Source organism: Hyaena hyaena, unplaced genomic scaffold (genome assembly GCF_003009895.1).
Source record: "Hyaena hyaena isolate Hyena2069 unplaced genomic scaffold, ASM300989v1 scaffold_1002, whole genome shotgun sequence".
NCBI classification, from domain to species: domain Eukaryota; kingdom Metazoa; phylum Chordata; class Mammalia; order Carnivora; family Hyaenidae; genus Hyaena; species Hyaena hyaena.
In genome coordinates, this window is record NW_024081636.1 from 208,106 (window position 1) to 229,937 (window position 21,832).

The 21,832-nt window shown below is 38.3% G+C and overlaps 2 protein-coding genes across 24 annotated transcripts in view; one reads left to right on the plus strand and one right to left on the minus strand.

Moving 5' to 3' along the window:
* The window catches only part of FIP1L1 (factor interacting with PAPOLA and CPSF1), a 77,892-nt gene extending 64,017 nt beyond the window's left edge, over nt 1-13,875 (plus strand). For 17 of the 22 annotated variants that reach the window (XM_039221727.1, XM_039221728.1, XM_039221734.1 and 14 more), the window contains 3 exons: nt 5,688-5,901; nt 12,870-13,007; nt 13,582-13,811. In XM_039221727.1, the coding sequence (XP_039077658.1) occupies nt 5,688-5,901; nt 12,870-13,007; nt 13,582-13,729 (500 nt within the window). In that variant the 3' untranslated portion in view covers nt 13,730-13,811. Of the gene's footprint in view, nt 1-5,687; nt 5,902-12,869; nt 13,008-13,581 lie in introns of all 22 variants that reach the window. The other 5 variants (XM_039221745.1, XM_039221749.1, XM_039221748.1 and 2 more) reach the window with 2 other exon arrangements.
* A 770-nt stretch (nt 13,876-14,645) lies between these two features.
* The window catches only part of LNX1 (ligand of numb-protein X 1), a 121,656-nt gene continuing 114,469 nt past the window's right edge, over nt 14,646-21,832 (minus strand). For both annotated transcript variants that reach the window (XM_039221725.1, XM_039221726.1), the window contains 3 exons: nt 20,146-20,374; nt 15,601-15,759; nt 14,646-15,229 (listed from right to left, as the gene is read on the minus strand). In XM_039221725.1, the coding sequence (XP_039077656.1) occupies nt 15,094-15,229; nt 15,601-15,759; nt 20,146-20,374 (524 nt within the window). In that variant the 3' untranslated portion in view covers nt 14,646-15,093. The remainder of the gene's footprint in view (nt 15,230-15,600; nt 15,760-20,145; nt 20,375-21,832) is intronic.

The window sequence follows — 21,832 nt, forward strand, 5'->3', positions numbered from 1 at the left end:
CAAATCAGAAGGACTAAGACTTCATTCTTGAGATTACCTGTACAGTTTCCTTGTGGAAGATTTCATTTTTTAATATTTCTTAAGCATTTAGCTTTTTCTCAAAGTAATATATGGAAATTTTTAATTAGTATATTAGCAAGAGGTTTTTTTCACTCTTTCCAACCCCAACTCCTCTCAGAAAGAAGCATTTTTAAAATTATAAAGTATATTGCAATAATTAATGAGAAGAAAGAGAAATAATTAATGGAATGAAGGTGATGATACATCTTCCTCTTTGCTGGTAATTCTGTTTTACCTTTATTAATTTATTTTAGAATTTATCCTCAAACACTGCTTACTAATTTTTCTTGATATGCATATTTGTATATTAAGATTGTGCTCATATGGGCACCTGGGTGACTCAGTCAGTTGAGCGTCTCTTAGTTTCAGCTCAGATCATGATCTCAGTTTGTGGAATTGACCCCCATGTCAGGCTCTGCAGTAACAGCACAGAACCTGCTTTAGATTCTCATTCTCCCTCTCCCTCCCCCCTCTCCCTCTCCCCTCTCCTTCTTCCCCTGCTCATGCACATTCATATATTCTCTCTCTCAAAATGAATAAACTTAAATATATTGTGCTTATAAAGTAAGACCCAGTTAAAAAGTAATTTTTGTAGAAATATCAAAGAACTGCAGAGACCAGCATTTTTGTTGCTTTTTAGTTGTTCTTATGGTCTGCATGGTATTTGTATATATAAGCTTATCACTCTGTCTTAATTTATATAACCATAGATATCTATTATCATCCTCTTATGATTGATATGTATTTTGTTCACTTACCATCACTGCCCCTCTCCTTTCCCCACCAGTGAAGTTACGATGATTTTTGTACCTCTTTCTATTATCTATGTTCCCTCGTTTTCATGTACTATCAGTACCTGTTACTATGCAGATTTCCAAGCCTTTACCTCTTCTTCCCCCTCTGCCTGCCAGCTTTGGTCAACCATACTTCTGCTTAGAAACATTTATTTTCTGTCCTATAACCCAGACTATCTGTGCCCTGACAACTTTTTTATTCTGAAAGCTAAACAATAAAACATATTTACATTATTATGACTATGTAAATATTGTATACAGTAGAGATAATTATAATACCCAAGCCCTGCAAAGGAGAAGGTTCCAATGGCAAATTGAAACTACCTTAGACTTCATTAACTGTAAAATTATACTACATTTTAATTGGGTTCATATTTGAGGTGCCTGGGTGGCTCAGGTGGTTAAGTGTCCAGCTCTTGGTTTCAGCTCACGTCATAATCTCGCGGTTGCATGGGGTCGAGCCCCACATCGGGCTCTGCACTAACAGTGTGTAGCTTGCTTGGGATTCTCACTCTCCCCTCTCTCAGTCCCTGCCCTGCTTGGGCACACTTTCTCTCAAAATAAATAATAAAAAATTTTAATTGGGTTCACGTTTGAACTGTGACTTTCTCCATCTCAAGTTTTTTTTCCTCAAAAATGTTTTCAAATTTTGTTTTTCATGTATGTCCTTAAGCCATCTGGCATTCATTTTTGCCTGTGTTAAAAGGTAATGATATAATTGTCCCAGTGTTATTGTTGAGTAGTCGGTCCTTCCTGAGGGGTTTATGATGTCCCATCCATTCATGTTCCCAGGTTTCCATGTACGCTTGAATCTGTTTCTTGGCTTCTTAGACTATTCACACTAACTGTCCCTTTGCTAATAATGCCACATTATTTTAATGATTGAGTTCTATAGTAAATCTCCTATCTGGTTCAGCAAAATCTACCTTCTTACTCTGCTTCAGAAGTATTCTTGAGCCATTGCTCTTACATATCCATTCTAAAATCAACTTTGGAAGTTCCATGAAAAACTCTTTTGAGATTTAGATTAATAACATTTATATTATGCTTACTTTAGACAAAACAGTTAACTTCTGTAATCCTGACAGTCTTTAAAGTAGGCTTACTGTTACTATTCCCATTTTATGGATGAGGTGATTGAAGAACAGCCAAATTAAGTAGTTCCCCCAAGACCACAGAATAAGTCGTAGATTCAGGAACTGATGCCGTGCAGCCTGGGTCCAGAGTCCTTGCTCTTTACTAAACTAACTTGGGATCACATTGATACTTAGACCTTTTTGTGTTGGATTCGTGTCCTACAGCATTGAGTCCGTCACCAAACAAGTACTTTCTTCATTTATGGATATGTTCTTTAGTATATTTCAATTAAGTGCTATAATTATCTTCAAACAATTTTTGCACATCTTTGGTTAGATTTAGTCATTGGTATCTAATGTTTTTTTTTTTAATTTTTAATGTTTTCTTTATTTCTGAGAGAGAGAGAGAGAGCGTGAGCAAGGGAGGGTCAGAGAAAGAGGGAGATACAGAATCTGAAACAGGCTCCGGGCTCTGAGCTGGCTGTCAGCACAGAGCCCGACGCGGGGCTCAAACCCACGAACCGTGAGATCATGACCTGAGCCGAAGTCGGACGCTTAACTGACTGAGCCACCCAGGAGCCCCTGGTATCTAAGTATCTAATGTTTTTATTGCTGTTTTATGTAATATAGTCATTCAAACATACTATTCTGTTTGTATTTGCTTATATTTAGAAATAGGATTGGTTTTTGTTTTATTTATACACATAATACATATATAATAAATATATATGTTGATGTTATAGCCGGTTATCTGTTGCACTCTTCGTATAATTTGTCTATAAAGGCTAAACTTTAACCTGTAATATCTGCAGATAATGATTTTGTTACTTCTCAGATTCTTGCTTCTCCTCAGTTTTTGTTTGTTTGGCGGGGGGAGGGTTCTTAATTGCTCTGACTAGCATCTCTATATAATGTTGAAGTACTGAAAGTAGAGTTCTTGTCTTGTAAACCCTCCCCCCCTCCCTTTTTTTTTTTAAAAGAAAATACTTCTGTATTTTTACTACCAGGCTTTTTTGCCCATTGGTTTTTGATGGAGTCCTGTATCAGATTAAGGAAAGTTTCTAAGAGCTTTTAAACTAAATGGATATTGAGTTTTAATCAAATGCTTTCTGAGATAATCATACTGTTTTTCTTCTCTAATCTGTTAGTGTGGCAAATTTCTAAATTTTTCTAACATTAAGTCACTTTATTTGCTGAGATAAACCTTATGTGGTCATGATTGGTTCTCTTTAAAAAGTAATAATAAATACTGATTGATTTAGGATTTTGAAATCTATGTTCATATGTAAGATTAGCCTATGATCTTTCTTTATTTGTACTGTCTTTAACTCGTTTGAGTATTAAAGTTCTACAAGCCACCTGGGATTAGTTAGGGAAGAATCTTTTTTTCTTATTCTTTGAAGTTTATATATTAGAATGGTCTGTACCTTATAAGTTAGTAAAACTTACCGGTAAAAATCATCTAGTCTTTTGTGAAGGTTTTATATTACTGATCAGTGTCTTTCATAGTTAGGGAATAGTCAAGATTTCTTTTCATTCTAGTCATGTTTTGGTAAATTATGATTGATCATTTGAAATTAGTTCATTTCAGGTAAGTTTTTAAATGCATAGATATAATGTGTGTTCTCTTAATTCTTTAATATCTGTAACGTCTGTAGTTGTAGTTTCTTTTTGGTTTTGATTATGTGGCATCTTTTTTCTTAATCTTGTCAGAATATTGTTATGTTTTGTCTAGTCTTCAAAAACCACCTTTCAGCTTTATTTTTTTATTGTATGGTTCTTTTCTATTTACTTCTACTTTTATCTTTATTATCTCCTTTCTGTATGATTCTTCTGTTCATGTCTAAGTTCTTAAGTTTTGTAAGCTTAACTTATTAATTTTCCGTCTTAAAAAAATTTTTAATGTATATTTCTTTTTGAGAGAGAAAGAGAGACAGGGAGCACAAGCAGGGAAGGGGAGAGAGAAGGGAGTCAGAATCTGAAGCAGGCTTCAGGCTTTGAGCTGTCAGCACAGAGCCTGACATGAGGTTTGAACTCACGAACCACTAAATCATGATCTGAGCTGAAGTCCGTCTCAATCGACTGAGCCATCCAGGTGCCCTTCCATCTTTTCTAATGCATTGTTTTTTAAGATTAAATTTCTCACCAGAACAGTTTGTATCCCTGTACTTTTGATATGTCGTATTTTTATGTTCAGTTCCTAAATGGTTTAAAATTTATTATTTTTTTGACCCCTGCATTTTCAGAAATGTGTCTTTAATTTGAAACGTATAGATATTAGGGTGTCTATTATACTTATCCTATGAAAGTATATAATATACTTGCATAAGTGTTTCATATGTGCTTGAGAGGAATGATTATTATTTAGCTGTTATGGGCAGTATTCTGTGTTATATTCATTAAATCAACACTCTTAACAGTGTTTTGCTCGAATCTTCTTTATCTGTAGTGAAATTTTTTTGTCTGCTTAAACTGGCAATAACTGAGAGCAGTATGTTAATCTTCCGTGATCGTGGTGGACTTTTCTATTTCTCCCTATATTCACACTGGTTTTTACTCTACAAATTTAAGCTTGTGCTGTTTGCCACCTGGAAGTTTAGTTTGTTCTGTCTCTTGATGAGATGCACCTTCCATTCCCTTTTCGTGGCCCTTTCTGTCTCAGGTAATCCTTCTGTGTGAGTCTGCTTTGGCATTAACCTAGCTGTTCCTAAAGAGCTACAGAGATTAGGGAGATTGGTATTTTCCTGTTCCTCCCACTCTTCTACTTTCAACCATTTTGTGTGTTTTTATGCCCTTTATATTCAGAACATTAGAGATTTTGTTTTTGTTTTGTTTCTTTTCAGAATTTTTAAAGTACAAATCAAACGCTGTCATTTAACTGGTGAATTCAGTCTCTTGAATTATTGTGATTATTGAACTAATCAGACTTGTCTCCTCTAACCCTCATCCTTTCCAGGTCTTTTTGAATTGACTGAGTTTTCAGGTGTTGTTTTAAATTCTGTTTTTCCTATAATGTTTTAAAATTTTACTTTTTGTTTCTATTATTTTAGTGGTTACTCTTGGATTGTATTATGTATATATCTCATAGAAGTTCTTTTCGTGAAGTCTGTTAAAACTTCTCATTAAAAAAAATTTTTTTTAATGTTTATTCACTTTTGAGAGAGAGAGAACATGCATGTGAATGGGGAGTGGCAGAGAAGGGACAGAGGATCTGAAGCAGGCTCTGCTCTGTGACTGCAGAGCCTGATGCCAAGTTTGAACTCATGAACCATGAGATCATGGCCTGAGCCGAAATGAAGAGTCAGCTGCTTAATTGACTGAGCCACCCAAGTACCCCACTTTTGCTCATTTTTGAATCTGTGAATGTCTTTCTTTTATTCTTATTCTTGAGATTTATGTTTGTGGAGGACACCCCGCTAGGTTGACCATTACTTTCTTTCAACTCTTTTAAGATGTCTGGTTTATGTTTTTGGTATTGGAAAGTTTGTGGTGTATCTAACTCTGGTTCCTGTTTACCTTGCAAATGAAGAGTCTTTTTTTTGTCTGTTAGGTCTTTTAAGGTTTGTTTCTGGATGTTACCCTAGACTGTGGGTATTTACCATGTATTATTTCTCTTTTCTATTTATAACCAAGTTTCCATTATAATCTGTAGATGAAGCATTTTTGGTGGGAGTTTTGTCTTGCTTTTCAGTAGGGATTTTGTCTCTTTTAAGTGCCATAACTTTTGTTTTTAATTGTTTTTGCTTTTTTTCTTTAGTTGCCTTTCCCCACCTTCCTGGTTCTGCTCCTTCATGGCCTAGTCTTGTGGATACCAGCAAGCAGTGGGACTACTATGCAAGAAGAGAGAAGGACCGAGATAGAGACAGAGACCGAGACCGGGAGCGAGACCGCGATCGGGACAGAGAAAGAGAACGCACCAGAGAGAGAGAGCGGGAGCGTGATCACAGTCCTACACCGAGTGTTTTCAACAGGTGTGTTGAGTGTGCAGGAATTTGTGCACATGTATTTCATATGCACTTTAGAATTTATATTTGGTGCAAAGATGGAAAATCCTATTCACTTGGGAAAAGATTGCTTCAAGAGTAGTTAGTATAACCAGTTGAAAAGCGTTAAGGCTTTTTTAATTCATAGACACTTTCTGTTATGCAAAACAAGTCCCCAATTTGTTCACTTCTTCCTTAAAAGAATTTGAAAATATTTTTATCTTTCCACTTAAAATTTTTCATCTTAAGTTTAAATAGCTGGCAAGAGAGATATAATTTCCAGTATATTATAAACATTACAATTTTAAAATAAAGTTACTCTTTTAAATATACCCAGTGGGTTAACAGAGCATTATAGTGATTTGTGAAACATCATCATCCATTTTGTAAAAATGCATTTAACGGTTGGAAATTTCACATTTTTCTATGCTTGAATTCTTAACTTCTGAGCTACTTTCCCCAAAGAATTTTATTCCACTGTAAAATATTTTTACTCTTGAATAAGTTTTTAAAAATCAATCATTCTATCCATTTTTCTTGCAGCATGTCTATGGTAAGTTTAAATGTCTAAAAATTTATGACCATAAGATTAAATATTTTTAAAATTTTCCCCTCATTTTAATTATTACTTATTTAAATATATATAGAAAGAGCAATTTCTGAAAATAATTTTGTGGAACTACATTCTTTAATGTTGTGGAGGACCTTTTGCCCATTCCCAATTAATATATGTATTCCTGAGTATTACTGTGATTAGGAAAAAACAGACTTTGCCATTAATTATACTTCTTCTAAAAAATATATATAGCAGTGTAAGGACTGAGAAACCTTGTTCACATAAAATAGTTAAATAAGAATGGATGGAATTTTGCTGTGGCTCTGTCATTTAATTAATTAAGCACCTGTAGATTCAGTGATATGCCAAATTTACATAGATAACCTATCATCAAAATTATTTTTAAGGACCTGTCGCTCTATCAGTTATGACTCAGCTTTCTTGAAAGCAGAGAATTAGAAAACTCCTAGTTCCTGAGAGCTTTTGTTACTCAGTGTAACTGTTTCCTAGGGCTGCCATTACCAAGGCCCACACCCTGGTGGCCTAGAACAACAGCGTGTCCTTTCTGCAGTTTTGGCGGCTGCAAGTCTGATACTCAGGTGCCAGCTGACTTCGTTCATTTTCATAGGCCCTGAGGGATGATCTGGTTTTATTTCTTCCTTGTAGCTTCTGGTGGTTGTTAGCAGTCCTCAGTGTTCTTGGTTCTTAGATGCATCACCTCAGTGTGTGTTTCTTCCATCTTCATGTCGCATCCTCCTTTCTGTGTCTCTGTCGAAACTTCCTTTTGTTTATAAGGATATCAGTCACTGGATTAGGGTGCAGCCAAATTCAGTATGACCTCACCTTGACTTAATTACATCTGCAAAGACCCTGTTTCCAAAATAGTCACATTCACAGATATGGGGGTAGGACTTGAACCCCTCTTTCTCAGGGGGCGGGAGGGGAGACACAATTCAGCCCAGTACATTGAGGAATTAAATTCTAGTTTTCTCAGTTTCTTGGAAGAACACCAAAAGGGCTTTACCAAGACTGCTCAAAAGACTTCCAGTTATACTTGTTACTGTTTCTTTTAGATGCATCTTTTTTAACATAATATGCTCAAAAAGAATTGTTCATTTTAATACATCTTTATGTGTGTTAAATATTTTCATGCAAACCTTGGAGTTGCAGTTGTTCCTCATTCCATTTATGGGAAATAGCTAACCTATAACTTAATTGGTAAAAGACAGCTCTCGTCAACCCCACCAGCCAGATCACACTCAAATTTCTATCAGAAGAGAAGTCTGATTTCATTTTTCTGTTCACTTAAATGAGTATAAGATGCTGCCCCTCAACACTTCGATTTGCATTCCTTCAGAGAGACTTGTGTGAATTTCATTTGTTTGTTAGTTTGTTTTAACTAGGTCAAGGACAGTTGTTAATGACTTCTATACTGCTTTACAATATATCTGAAGTTAGGACATCCTAGAACACAGAGTACTCCCAATTCTTACTCCATATTTTATCCTTGACAGAAAAATGTGTAAGATAGGAAGACTAAGAGCCTGATAAAAGCTTTGTTATTCCTTGCATAAAATAGATCTGACATTAATATTTTAAGTCAGATATTTTTAATGCCATGATGGTTTTTGTACCCTGAGTCAATGTATCATAGTAAAATTGGTAAAACGAGTGCCTTTTGTAAAGGGCTAGGAAGTTGATTGTGAGAGAAGAGATTGGAGAGGTGGTGCAAAGCTTTACCTGTTGGTATATAACATTACACAGTTCAGATTTAGGAAAGAATGAATGTGGAAGTTGTGGATCTGGCAATTGATTCCGTAAAACCTTTTGTGCCACTGGAAAGAATACATACACTGATGTGACTGTTGGCCTAGAAAATAATTCAGAATTCTTGTAATGATCCACAAGTTCCAGGTCATTACACCTCCCTACATTGTAACCCCAGTTCTCTCTCAGGCCAGTAGATCCCTTATTTTAGCTATGCAGAACTAGGTGATCTTTTGGAAATTCCCCATAGTTTCATACACCTTGTTCATGTTGTTCCTCTCTTCTCTACCTCACAGACTTCATTCTTCAAGGTGTAGCTCATGTCTGTCTTCTGTGAGCTCTTCTGAACCCAAAAGAAAGTTGAATTATTTCCTTCACCTGCTACCTAAGTATTTAGTGTATCTTCTCTAAAGCATGTCTTTCTTAACGAGCCTGTCTAAGGGTGTTGACCACCATCTTCCATGTCTGTATTCTCACCATTTTGTGCAGGTAATGCTTAGCATGTAATGATAAAATGACGTACATTGCAAGGGAGGAAGATGAATATAGTAGAGAAAAAACAATTTTGAAAGCTCTTGTGTGAAACTATGTTTTAGGTAGGCAGATTTTGAAATTAATAAAAATCAGCCTCTATCATTATCAAAGCATTAATTTCAGCATCTCGTTAAAATATCAGTCTTGGTGGGGTGCCTGGGTGGCTTAGTCAGTTAAACATCTGACTTTGGTGCTGGTTATGATCTCACAGTTTGTGAATTCAACCCTGCATTGGACTGTCTGCTATCAGCATAGAGCCCAATTGTCCCCCCACCCCTTCTCTGCCCCTGCGTGTGCATCTCCTCTCCCTCCCCCCGCAAAAAAGTAAACATTTAAAAAATACACAGTCTTGATACCATTGCAACATAGAATGAAATGAGTCAAAATAACTTTTTCTATACCAGCTATTTTTATGGATGGGATAAATAAATGTAAGGTACAAAGACAGTTTTTCTGATTTTGCTAGATGAGATAATATATCAGTTTAAGGATGTGAGCATATACTTGATTCAGGCAGCATTTGTTTTGTTAGATGTCATCATGTAATTATAGACTTCATAATCCAAAATCTAATCTAAATTTTGACTTGGCTGATGAGGAAATGGATATGTGGAGAAATTAAGACAATGGTAGAGAGCTATACGGGCCGCTGAAAAAGTGGTTGAGATATTACTTAAAGTCCTTTCTAGTCTTAAAATTAAGTAGTTAAAAAATTCTACTTTTGGTTTTCCTTATTACTCTGTATGTACTTTATTTCTTTATTGGTGGGTAGAGGTGATTCATTCATTCACGTAACTGACATTTTCTGATCCCTGTTATGTGCCAGGAACAGAGCTATGTGCTAAGGATGCAGAAATATTCACCCACTATCCTTAGAGATTTAAGTATGTAATATTGTCAAGGGGACTAGGACTGGTTAGTAGTTTTAAGTGTTATCTTAAGGAAAAAAGTTCCATAAGAAACAATAGGATTTACTCTTTTTCTCCCTGTAGCTCCTAATAGTGACTATAGGAGCTAATAAAATTTTATTGATTATAAATAAGTGTAGGTATGATACAGTAAGTATGTGTGTAGGTTTTGTGTTTCTGTGTGACTGTAGTAGGATAGAAGTGTGCTGTTCACTTTGGCCACATAGTGCTTGATTCTGCTAAATTCAAGAGCATTACTTTCAGGAGGTGAATGGTTTCTTTTAAAAAAATTGCTTAATGTTTATTTTTGAGAGAGAGAGAGAATGAACAGGGGGAGGGCAGAGAGAGAACAAGACACAGAATCTAAAGCAGGCTCCAGGCTCTGAACTGTCAGCACAGAGCCCGACGTCGGGCTTAAACTCACAAACCGTAAGATCATGACCTGAGCTGAAGTGAGATGTGTGACTGAGCCTCCCAAGTGCCCAAAAGTTGAATTTTTTCTAATGTAATTCAAATGGACATATTTGAGATAGCACAGTTATTTTTTTTTTTTTAATGTTTTATTTATTTCTAGGAGAGAGAGAGAGACAGCGTGAGCAGGGGAGGGTCAGAGAGAGAGGGAGTCATAGACTCTGAAACAGGCTCCAGGCTCTGAGCTGGCAGTCAGCACAGAGCCCGACGCGGGGCTCGAACCCACGAACCGCGAGATCATGACCCAAGCGAAAGTCGGATGCTTAACCGACTAAGCCACCCAGGCACCCTGTTAGCACAGTTATTTCTAGAATGTACCTGTTCACAAGATGCTGACTATAAACTTGATATATGAAAGAATACTACATTGAATTGCTTTGCTAGAGTTCATACATCTTCTTTGCATAAATAATACATTTGTAGAATATTTGAGGCTAAATTCTCTGATTCTTCAGCTTCAAACATGTGCACAAATGTTACTCAGTTTGTATGGAGATTTAACAGGGTTAATGGTTAAGCCACATTTGATTTTCATATTGCTAAGCTGTAGGGTATCAGGAGTCAATGTTTACCTAAATCTGACTAAAAGTTCAAGGCCAGAAAGGCAAAAAGACCTAGGAATTTTGTGTTGTTCTGGATTAGCCCAGGAATAATGTTCTCTGAGAAAGCCCAGTGAAGTATAAAAAGTAAAGGCCGTTTTTTCTAAGGACTGACATTTTGAAATAAGGCATGTAGTGTGTGTTATGTTACAAATTACAGGGTCATTGTTTTGAAAATTATAGACCAGTTTCAACATCTGTTTTTTAGGCTGCTTAAGTGTGGGCCAGAAATAAGGCTGGTCATTTTAGGGTGTTTGAAGTGAGCTGTAATGATTTCCAGGCCTAGAGAAACCTTTGTGCCACAGCTGCTTATCAGAGAAGGGGACGGAAGGATGGATCCAAGTATGTTCTGTGTGTGGCCGAATCTTCCATCACCACACCCTGTGGCTGTCTTCAGAATCTCAGGGGCCTCAAAGCGAATAGGAGTTGGTGTTAGGATGACAGGGAAAAGAGGATGACAAATGACAAATTGAGATAGTAATTTTTATGTGAAACCATTACAAAGAGGGCCTCATTTTTTAAGAGGATACTATTTATGATCATCATTTGTCATGTTTATTCCGCTTCAGAAACATTACAGAGGCAGTCACCTTTACAAAAAGGTTCTTCTTCTAAAAAATGGAACACTGAATTGACTGAAGATGGGGAGAGCATGCATGTCAGCTGCCACTTATTGAGGGCCCACCATTGTGCCAAGCACTTTTTAAATGTTATGGCCAGTTCTCTGACAACCTTGAAAATGTCAGCTGCCAGTTTTACAGATGAGGAAACAGGGTCAGAGAGGTTAACTAACTTACCCTGGGTCACACACACAGTCAGTAGCAGAATCAGGATGTGGTCCTTGGTCTGCTCTGCGCTGCCTGTCCTAACACAGTGCATTCCGCTGTCCAAGTACAAAGTGTATATTTATGATTAGAAAATGTGTGTGTATTCGTGTGTGTGTGTACATAGTGTACCTTTTTTAGTAAGTTTGTTAAATGTTCAAAGTATCTCAGGCAATACGAGTTTGCTCAGCAGTAGTTGTCAGTTGTAGCACTACTGAATCATTACTTTGGGTAGGAGACCATCGTTATGCTTTTTCTTTTATGTGGTGATACTTTCACCTGATTCTGTGTCCTAGGACTTTTATGCATACGCGTTAACATCTTGACATGTCATGCAAGTTACTAATAATTTGTATTAGACATTTCTAGAAACCAAAGCTCTTTGGTGCCTAGTGCTCTAAAAGATATTTTTATTCTAAGGGAGTTTACTGATAATAGGTTGTAGAAAGTGTTGACTTCTGTGAACAGCCACCAAAAAAGAAAGATTAAGGGAAAGCTGGAGAGAAGAATGTAAGTGCAGAGACACAAAAAGAGGACCAGTCTAGGGAGATTTAAAAAAAAAAAAAAAGAAGACTACCACGGTCCAACTCTAGCCACGAGTCCTAGCTTCACCAGTCCATTTGATCTGAAATCAGGAAATGGAGCGGCAGCAGAGATGTGTGCACTTGCTGTCGTCCCTGTGACTCTCCCCGTCTCCAGCCACACACACCTATAGTATTAATTGGGGTGTCAGACCTTAAGTGTGCCCACAGGCAGTTCTGCCTGCACTGTGTGTGGATATTGTAGAAGCTATGTCCCTGTTCTTTGGGCTTATATATATCATCAGATGAATGTATTCTTCATGTGATTGAAAAACTTAAGCACCTTCATCTACTTTCCACTCACATAGCCATTGTGAGCCAAGTATTTTTATTTATAAAATCTTGGGCACACAGAGATTCTAAAAATATAAGAATTTTGGTTGGAAAGCTAAGATATACAAACATGTTTTTAATTTTAATCAGCTTCACCTTTTGTTCCTTTTAAAATTTAAGTGTTACAGATCCCAATTTTGGGGGGGGAAATGCAGTTATATAAAATTTCTTCTCAGTAACCGTGAAAGCACAAAATTGGACCTTTAATGTGTATAGTTATGTTTTATATTATATCTAGTACTAGTTTGGGAATGGCATGGTTCTCAGTTCCACGGATTTATTTTGCATCTGTTCCGTGTAAGATGCTAACAACAACATGGAAGCTTCTGGGTTAGACTCAGAATTAATAGTCCAGTTGTCATGAAAATTTTTTCTGATTTCAGTGACGAAGAACGATACAGATACAGGGAGTATGCAGAAAGAGGTTACGAGCGTCACAGAGCAAGTCGAGAGAAAGAAGAACGACACAGAGAAAGACGACACAGAGAGAAAGAGGAAACCAGACACAAGTCATCTCGAAGGTTTGCTCTTTTATAGTGAATGACTTTGAAGCCAAGAGTAATTGATTTGACCTCAGAAAGTAAAAACATTTCAAAATAATTAGAAGAGCATATGTGTTCCTCATGGAGGATTGAGAATAATGTGTCGAAATAGTTGATTCTTTATAGGCTCAACAAAGATTTTTAAATCTTGTAAGACTGCATTTAATACCCATAGACTTGCTACCTTATCTTGTTGGGAGAGGGGTTTATTTAGTGTATGAACCAGTAATAGTCTTAAAAAATTCCTGTATGCCCTATTGTTTGCCCGAAGTCAACCCTAGAAATTATTTCCTTTTCTGATTTAATGCTTCCATTTCTAATTTGTAATCATTTTTCTGAATAAAGTATATGGGCTCTGAGACTCTAGGATAATACCAGGAAGGTGAGCCTGTCATGTAAATACAGTCTGTATAAAAATCACAAACTGATTACTCCTCAAAATGTGTTTGAGGAAGAGAATGGATTATTTAAAACCCAGTATTCTGTTGAGAATTTACCTAGACAATGTGGGTGTTTTTCCTCACTACTTAAGAACACACCTTTTTTTCTTCAGTAATAGTAGACGTCGCCATGAAAGTGAAGAAGGAGACAGTCACAGGAGACATAAGCACAAAAAATCTAAAAGAAGCAAAGAAGGGAAAGAAGCTGGCAGTGAGCCCGCCCCTGAACAGGAGAGCACCGAAGCTGCCCCTGCCGAGTAGGCCCTGTCGGGGCCGCGATGTGTCACAGGTCTTGTCATTTTTCTGGATGATGTTTAAGAAATTTGCCTTTAATCTTGTTCTGTTAGTATGAAAAGTTAACTTTTTTCTCAAAATAAAAGAGTGAATTTTTCATGTTAAGTTAAAAATCTTTGTCTTGTAATATTTAAAAAAAAAAATAAAGACAGCAATGACTTTATATCCAAGAAGGTAATGTGAATGAGTCACTCAGCAGGGCATTTTAAAGAGCTGTGTACATACACAGTATCTGATGGAAGGTCAGGGTTCCACCTTGGCCATCGTTTTCTTGAGTTAATGGAGTGCCAGCCTCTCTAGAGGGTGCGCGGCAGAAGGCAGCCGTGAGCGTGGAGGTCTGGGCGGCGCTGCTGCGGCACTCGTGCGTGCTCACTAGGGAACTCGGAGCTGGTTTTGATATCACAACTTTTTGATAGGTTTCCAGTGTTCTAAATTTGGGTTCATAGTGGAACTAAATGGGGAACTTTTATATCCAGATCGGTAAAATCTAAGGGCATTTGGGTGGTGTCTGTGAAATAGCGTAGTTTCTGTAGCAGGTGCAGATACCTGTCACTGACACAAAGTAGCCTCACAGCTCTGTACGAGCCAGCATCAGGCTGGTTTGGCCTTTCTTGATGCTTTTTCCAAGGCTCATTGGTTGAGCAGCACTTGGAGTTTTTATACAGTTACTTGCTAATTGTGAATGAAAAGACCAGAGCTTTAGATTAGTCATTTCCTATTAAATCTCAGAAAACAGGTTTATAATATTCTGTGAGCATTTTTAGGGATAAGCCTTAGGATGTATTTGTCAAGGTAACAATATGGTTTTTGAGAAAATCAGTTACTAGGATCCGTTAAGTAGTGGAGGTAGAAATGAACTTAATGTCACATACTAAAAGACAACTATAATTTGAAAAATATTTATTTGTCATTTGATGAACAGTTTCTTCAACAGCGCACTTTTAAACTCCTTTGGCTGTACATTGTTTTTTAAAATGTCCATAATGTACCCTTAACAGACCTCAGCATATACCAGATTTTTGAGGCTTTGAATTCAATGGGGGCATACAAATTATCTCAGCCATGTAAGAGTTTTTTAATGAATAGAAAAATATAAACTTAGAGTGGTAGAGTCATGTGAAATCCTCCATGCTGTAAGAATTATTACTAATGTTTACGTTTTGAGAATTACATTTTCTGAGGTGTCCTCGACTTTCATGAGATCACACTTTCCTGACATTAGTTTACATTTTTACAGTGTATCCTTTAAAGATAAAAATTGACAAGATAAATATATTCTTTCAACTTAGCTTATTTGTGGTTTTCCGTTTTCCTATGACCCATCGTTGGTTCTATAAAAATGTGCCAGGCCAAGAAACAATAGTAAGAGTAATTTTTCCCTTAAGTTCCTTCAGCATCCTTGCCAGACAAGCATGCATCATTCCTGATGTGCTTCTGCCATTGACAGCCAGAAGGATGTCACCGCATCTAGAAAACATGAAACAGCCCATGATTAACATTTTGGTCCATAGCTGAAGTTAATGCAAATGTATTTGGTGGTCCTACCTCTTGCTCCATCTGTCAATTTTAATTATATAAAATTCTAAAAAAACACAATGGTTCCCCCCGCCCCCATTTAAATTCTGCACTCTCTCACTCTCTCGCCAGTTTTTGTTAGAAGGGATGCTAAAAGTACAGAGAGTTGCTGTATGGAACCCAGGAATTCTTAGAAATTGAATGCTATGTAAATGTTTTTCTTACCAATAAAACAATGTATATGTAGTACATGCATTATTTCTAATGGGGCCAAGCTTTAACATATATAAAACAAGATACTGGAAATAAGCAGTCATTATTACCTAATTCTTCCATCATTGTATGCTGGTGTTCCTTCAACAATGGACTTAATAAAAAAAGGTTTGTTCCCATTGTATTCTTCATAACCTCCTACAATGCAGAAGCCCAGACTCCCAGCTGTGTTTCTTCGCAATATGACATCTTTACAGTTATACAGGTACCTGAAAGAGAATGTAAGCAATATATCTGCTCAGGTCGATTGAACTCTTAGTAATAATCAGGATTCATTTCCCATGCCCTTTATTGGCATTTTTCAGACTTGCATTAGATGGGTCTTCATCAAAACTGTCATAGCCTAGCAACCTTTGTGGTGTTAGCTGGCTTCTTCCTGTTGAACTGTTTTCCATTACTAAACACCCTTTAAAAAAATAGTATTATGTTCTGTTTATATGTTTACTGGGAAAGATAAGCCTGTTTTTGGCTTCAAGATTCAATGCTTCAATTTATATTAAAAAGTTGGAAATGCCTAAATCCTTATTGATGAGCCAAGTTCAAGCCTACCTAAGCAACATATTTTTATTGTGAATATAATTTTGTGAATATAATGAAGGCAAAAATCCTTTAAATGATTAATATCTGTGGGCAAAAGAAATTGAAACCCACCCTAATTTGCCAAAGTTTTGACTCTTGAAATATACCCACCAGTTTAAATATAGCTCTACACACTTGTCAGGTTATAGAGAAGTATACAAGCATAAAGTGAATGGAAATCGAGGTGCTTTTAAAGATTTTAAGAATGATTCATAATGGAGGCAAAAAGCTGAATAGCAAGGTACAGAAGGAATGGGAGAGGGAGAGGCCGCAAGTCTGAGTAGGTAGAATCCTTCAGGTTAGATGGAAGGATATTCAGTGGCAGCTGGATCAGGTTTGGCATAGGTGCAAGCCAAGTGCAAACAGACAGGTTGTGTGTCAGGAACTGGATTTGACTAACACCCCCCCCCCCCCACCCCGTTCAGGAACTGGTTTAAAAGAAAATTAGCATTTTCATATTGGTAAAAATCAAGATAGGATTTTCTGTTTATAAAGCTGTACCTTAAAATATTAACTGCTTCTTGAAAAACAAATAAAATGTCTCATGTGAAAGGTTTTGGTAAATGATGAAGTTGGTCATATTTGTTACTGACCTTGCTAATCAGTGTAAATGTGAGTTTTCATGATGTTGCTGATTCCAGCTTCAAAAAAGCTTTGACTTTGGTGGATAACTTTAAGATGTAGTGGTAAAATTCAGCTCTGTTTTGTTTTGTATCTGTTGTCACATAATTTACAATAATCAATTTCTTTCACTGATAGCTGAAAAATACGATTTTCTTTTAATAAAACAACCATATTTTGATTGTAAAATATTCATCTGCTGTATTTGACAGGAAGACCTGATGTCAGTAACACATTGACCCTGTAGGATCTCTGGTATGTTAGATACTGCATTTGCATAGCGGATCACTGACTGCTCGTACACAACACAGGTAATCGACGGTTCTCCAGGCACCACAGTATTACACGCCTACCTGTGCCCCGTACTAGAGGGAAAGCAGATGAAGAGCTGGGTGATTCTTACCCATGACCATCAGCCAATATCTGTGTTACTTACCATTTCCCAGCCACTATTCCTTAAAACCTATAAATGGGTACATAGAGCAATACTTGAAACAAGTATTTCTCATTCCTTTGACCATTGGAGTTTTTTCATGGAATATTAGCTTGGACCTTACTTCGATTCTTACTTGATTTCATGTGGACAGACTATAAACCTTACCGTCTAAAATTTCTGTTCTAGTATAAAAACGTCAAGCTAACATTAAGTAATGAATTGTGCCTATTTTCCTAGTCTCTTGTTTTGATACTGGAGAGGAAGTATCTGTTTGGGTCCTCTTTTAGCAGATGTTTATTGAGTGTGTACCACAGTTTAGGCACTTGGGATATCAGTGAACATAACAGACAAAACGACTGCCCCCTGAGGCAGGCATTCCAGTAGATGGCGATGTTACTGAGTTTTTTCATGAACTACTTTCCTTACTTTGTGTTGAGTATTTTATTTAACTTCTTTATGGCACAAGAACTCGGTATTGTAAGCCAGACCTTGGTTAGTTGGCACTGAGGACTGGGGGATTTTTTTTTTCTCAAGTTAAATGATTTCACTCCCCATTGGGAACTGGGGAAGGTGGCTTTGATCAATGATGTTGAGGATTTACCTTGGAAATACTAAGTGACTTTAAATTCTATAAATGTGAGCTTTTTTTCTTATTCTGGAATTCTCTAAATTTAGAGCTCGTTGAAAAAGAGTTGGCATAATTTAAAGAACAGCAAGGAGTTTAGTAATTTTCTCCCAGTGAGAAAATTATGGTTGCCTCAAAAATAAACTCCATGTTAAGGACCAAGGTGAAGTCTTGGGTTGCTCAGGTAGCTGTAGAATTTTGTCACACTGGCTATTCCTTCTCATTCTCCAAGGACTCCCCTTTTCTCAGCGGGCCTCAATATTTCACTGAACTCCTACACTACCAAAGTGTCTACAGATCAAAAACTACTTTTGCCTTTCAGGGAGTCTAGAAATCAAAACATACTTTTATTGTAATAGACATTTGCCTTTTTTAAAACTCATTTTCTTATGAGCATTTAAGCTCAGGGAACCCAGGATAGGTGATCGGGCAACAGAGTGAGTACAGAGGTAGATGTTAAAGTCCAGTTATCTTTTGTTCAAGAGAGATATTAAAGAGGTTGGCAAAAAATACTGCTGCTCTTCTCATTCCAGTGTTTTCTGGGTTCCCAAAGCACCCTGTGTCTCTATAATAGTAATACACATTAACTCCTTTCTCCTCTATCATACTGGCTGGGATGAGAGCATGTGTTGAAAGACTTCCAAATGTGGAGTGCGGCCGTGAGAGCCACCAGAAAATGAAGCAGAAAGTCTTCAGTGATTTCTGAATCCCCTTGAGTTGAATAGCATCTGATAAAGTTGTAAAGCTTAGAGGGAATACCAGAGCTGCTGCCTAGGGTGTGACCCTCAAAGCTTCTGGCCCTTCACAGAAAACGTTTGCCAACCCAACATTGACTTCCTGGAAAAACGCACCAGGAACTGGTAACAGTGATTACCTCAGTGGAGTGGATCTGAGGGGACGGGCGTGAGAGACTCACTCAGCACCCCTTTCCCCTTTGGTGCCTCGGAATTTCTACTGTGATTATATCACTGTGAGGGGACGAGGGGCCAGAGGAAACTAAGAACTGCCCGGGAGACTGAAGATCAGTGTCGTCTCTGCTGCCATCATTTCACACTTCCTGTCTACTTCTTTTAAAGGAAACGAACCAAAGCCAGACTATGCTGGCGGGAACAGAGAATAGCTGCCTAAGGCCAAGTGACAAAAAAAAAAAAAGAGGGAGAGAAAGCCACTCAGTTGGTTTTATTTGGAGTAAAAAGCATCTTGCATTTGTCCTGTTTACCAGAAATGAGGAACTCTGATTATATGATGAATAGCTTTCAAGCACGCAAAAAAAAAAAAAAAAGACCTACTTTCATAGATTCCAGTTTCAGAAAGATTTATTAAAAATTTTTAAAGTTTTTAAACTTCTACTCGGGCTCAATTCTAAAATGCTTGCAGATTTTCAAACTGCCTCAATTTTCAACTGTTTAAAAATGTCCTCATTTTAGAAATAATTTATCAACTAGGAAAGGCTCGAAAAGGAATCTAGGTCAGTGTATCTGAGGCAGAGATGTTTTTTAAGACCTCATTTGAAATCTGAGGGAAAAAAAGAGACCATCCTATCTCCACCCACAAGAAAAATGTACTAGAACCAAACATCCTACTTTTGTTCATTTAATCCTATGGCAGCATTTCATCCTCAGTGACTCTAATATTTAACATTTACATCACGCATTGGGAATTTGTAAGGCAATCCTTTGAAGGCCAAGAATTCATGCTCTGATGCAGGTGTGTAGACTCCAACTGATGTATTCTTCAAAACTGTAATTTCTGTATGTAGCCATTTCAAATGTCCTTAAAAATTGTCCTGACGTGTCTGTGTGAGACAATTTAATGGCTTCACCGTAAAGCTCTAGTTACATCTCACTAAAATGACAACAGGCTACTCCCTGAAGCTTTTTTTTAGAACTTGACAAGAGTAGGAACGAGAGAGAGAGTCTGAGACACGCTTTCAACCAGCACATGCTTAAACATCTGGGTACAGGCAGGCAAGGTGTTCGGCCGAAGGGTTTTACCTCTTTGCAAGTTCTCAGGATTACCCTAGCAAGCAAGGAAAGGTGTGCCTCCCCCCAGCTCCAGGGTGGGGGTGAGCCTGGTTGGATTTTAGCCCTCTGCTCCTGTCACCCGAGCTCAGTCTACTGAATGAGCCATACAACCCCACAGGGCAGCAGCCCAGGAGCTCCTCCTCATGAGTGTGTAACAAAACAATGTTTCCACATCCGGGCTTCCATCCTGCCCTGCGACTTCTGCATGCATCTTCAGTAACGGAAGGGAAGACAGACTTCTTTCCAAGGTCTCAATGAAATGCGATGGTTTCTTCCCCCATCACCGCAAGCATGTCAGGTTGGGACTCACCTTGGTAATTTCAGCCACATGATCCAGGAGGGGGACCAGTCTCCGGCCGGGGCCACGTTGTGGTTGGAGTCCAGGGCTGCTGGGCTGCTGCACGCTTCCTGGGGCTCACTTTCGTGGACTTCCAAAGCTTTAAGAACCACCAAGGAGGACGTGCTTTTTAGTAATGCAACCGCCTCGCTCCGGCTAACCTCTGTTAGCTCAATCCCATTCACGTTTAACAAAATGTCACCTGGTGGCCAGAGAAGCAGAAGGTCTCTTTAGTGAGAACGCACAGAGGGACTTCTAGAGAAGTGCAAAAGGGTAGGGGCTGACTGCGATGCGGGGCGGGGGGGTGGGGGGATGAGTAGGGCAAAGGGGCATGTCATTTGCCTCTTGCACTTCCTTGAGGCCAAGTTCTCCACTAGCAAAATGGGTGGCGTGTGCGTGTTTCATGGCACCTGCAAGTTATGTTTGGAGGTTTTTACACCAAACCCATTAGTGTTTGGCTCTTGCCTTAAAAAAAAAAAAAAAAAAAAAAAGGAAGGAAAGTAGATAAATTAGCTTCATTTACTATTTAATCAAAAAAAATCTACTCTTTCACTTCTTGTTTCTTGCTTTTAGCACAAAGGAAGGGCATTTGGCAAAAGCTCCAAGTACCCGCACGGAGCCTGAAGTGCAGTAGGCACCCAATAAATGTGGATTGCCTGGAAGGGCCCAGCAGAGGAGAATATAGCATTTAAGAAAAACAAGCTGGAACTATGCTTTTTTTTTTTTTTAAATGTTTATTTCTAGGAGACAGAGAGAGAGACAGCGTGAGCAGGGGAGGGTCAGAGAGGGAGTCACAGACTGAAACAGGCTCCAGGCTCTGAGCTGGCAGTCAGCACAGAGCCCGACGCGGGGCTCGAACCCACGAACCGTGAGATCGTGACCTAAGCCAAAGTCGGACGCTTAACCAACTAAGCCACCCAGGCACCCCGTGGAACTATGCTCTTAAAGGAGTTAACATTATGCTTCACTGCAAAGGTGATAGTAGATACCACTGGATAAGCACCTACTATGTGCAGGGCTGTTTCCATACACGGTACCGAACAATCCTCTGCTCTCATTCTCTCGCTAACGAGTCACTTCCTGGTCACTCTCCACCCAAGTGCTTGGGTGAAAAAGAAGAGTAAGAGGAACCAAAATACATACCTCTCCTACCTCTAATTTCTAGTCTTTTCTCTTTCTCCTAATCTTCTGCCTCCTTTGAATATCATCTTTATCACACAGAAGGACCAGAGCAAGAATACAAAGATAGGAAGAGATAGATGGGAAAGGCTTGGAGTCCTGCCTGACCCCAAAGGAAGCACTGTTCAGTTGGCCAAAGAAATCCCTTGTCATGCCACCCTCCCTGCCCTCTACCCCCGTGGCTCCTCAGGCTGAACCGCTGTACTTCAGAAACTTCATGTTCTGTCTTGAATCTGAGCCCTTCAGTGACATAATTGCTCAACCATCTGAGCTACCCCTTCATGCAAACTGACAGTATTATTAAAGATATGTATTTGGCATCCCCTTCCTTCAGAGCAGCCCAGGACACATAAGATTAAAATAACTAGGGCCCCCTGAGTGGCTCAGTCGGTTGAGTATCCGACTACAGGTCAGGTCATGATCTCACAATCTGAGTTCAAGCCCCACGTCCGGCTCTGTGATGACAACTTAGAGCCTGGAG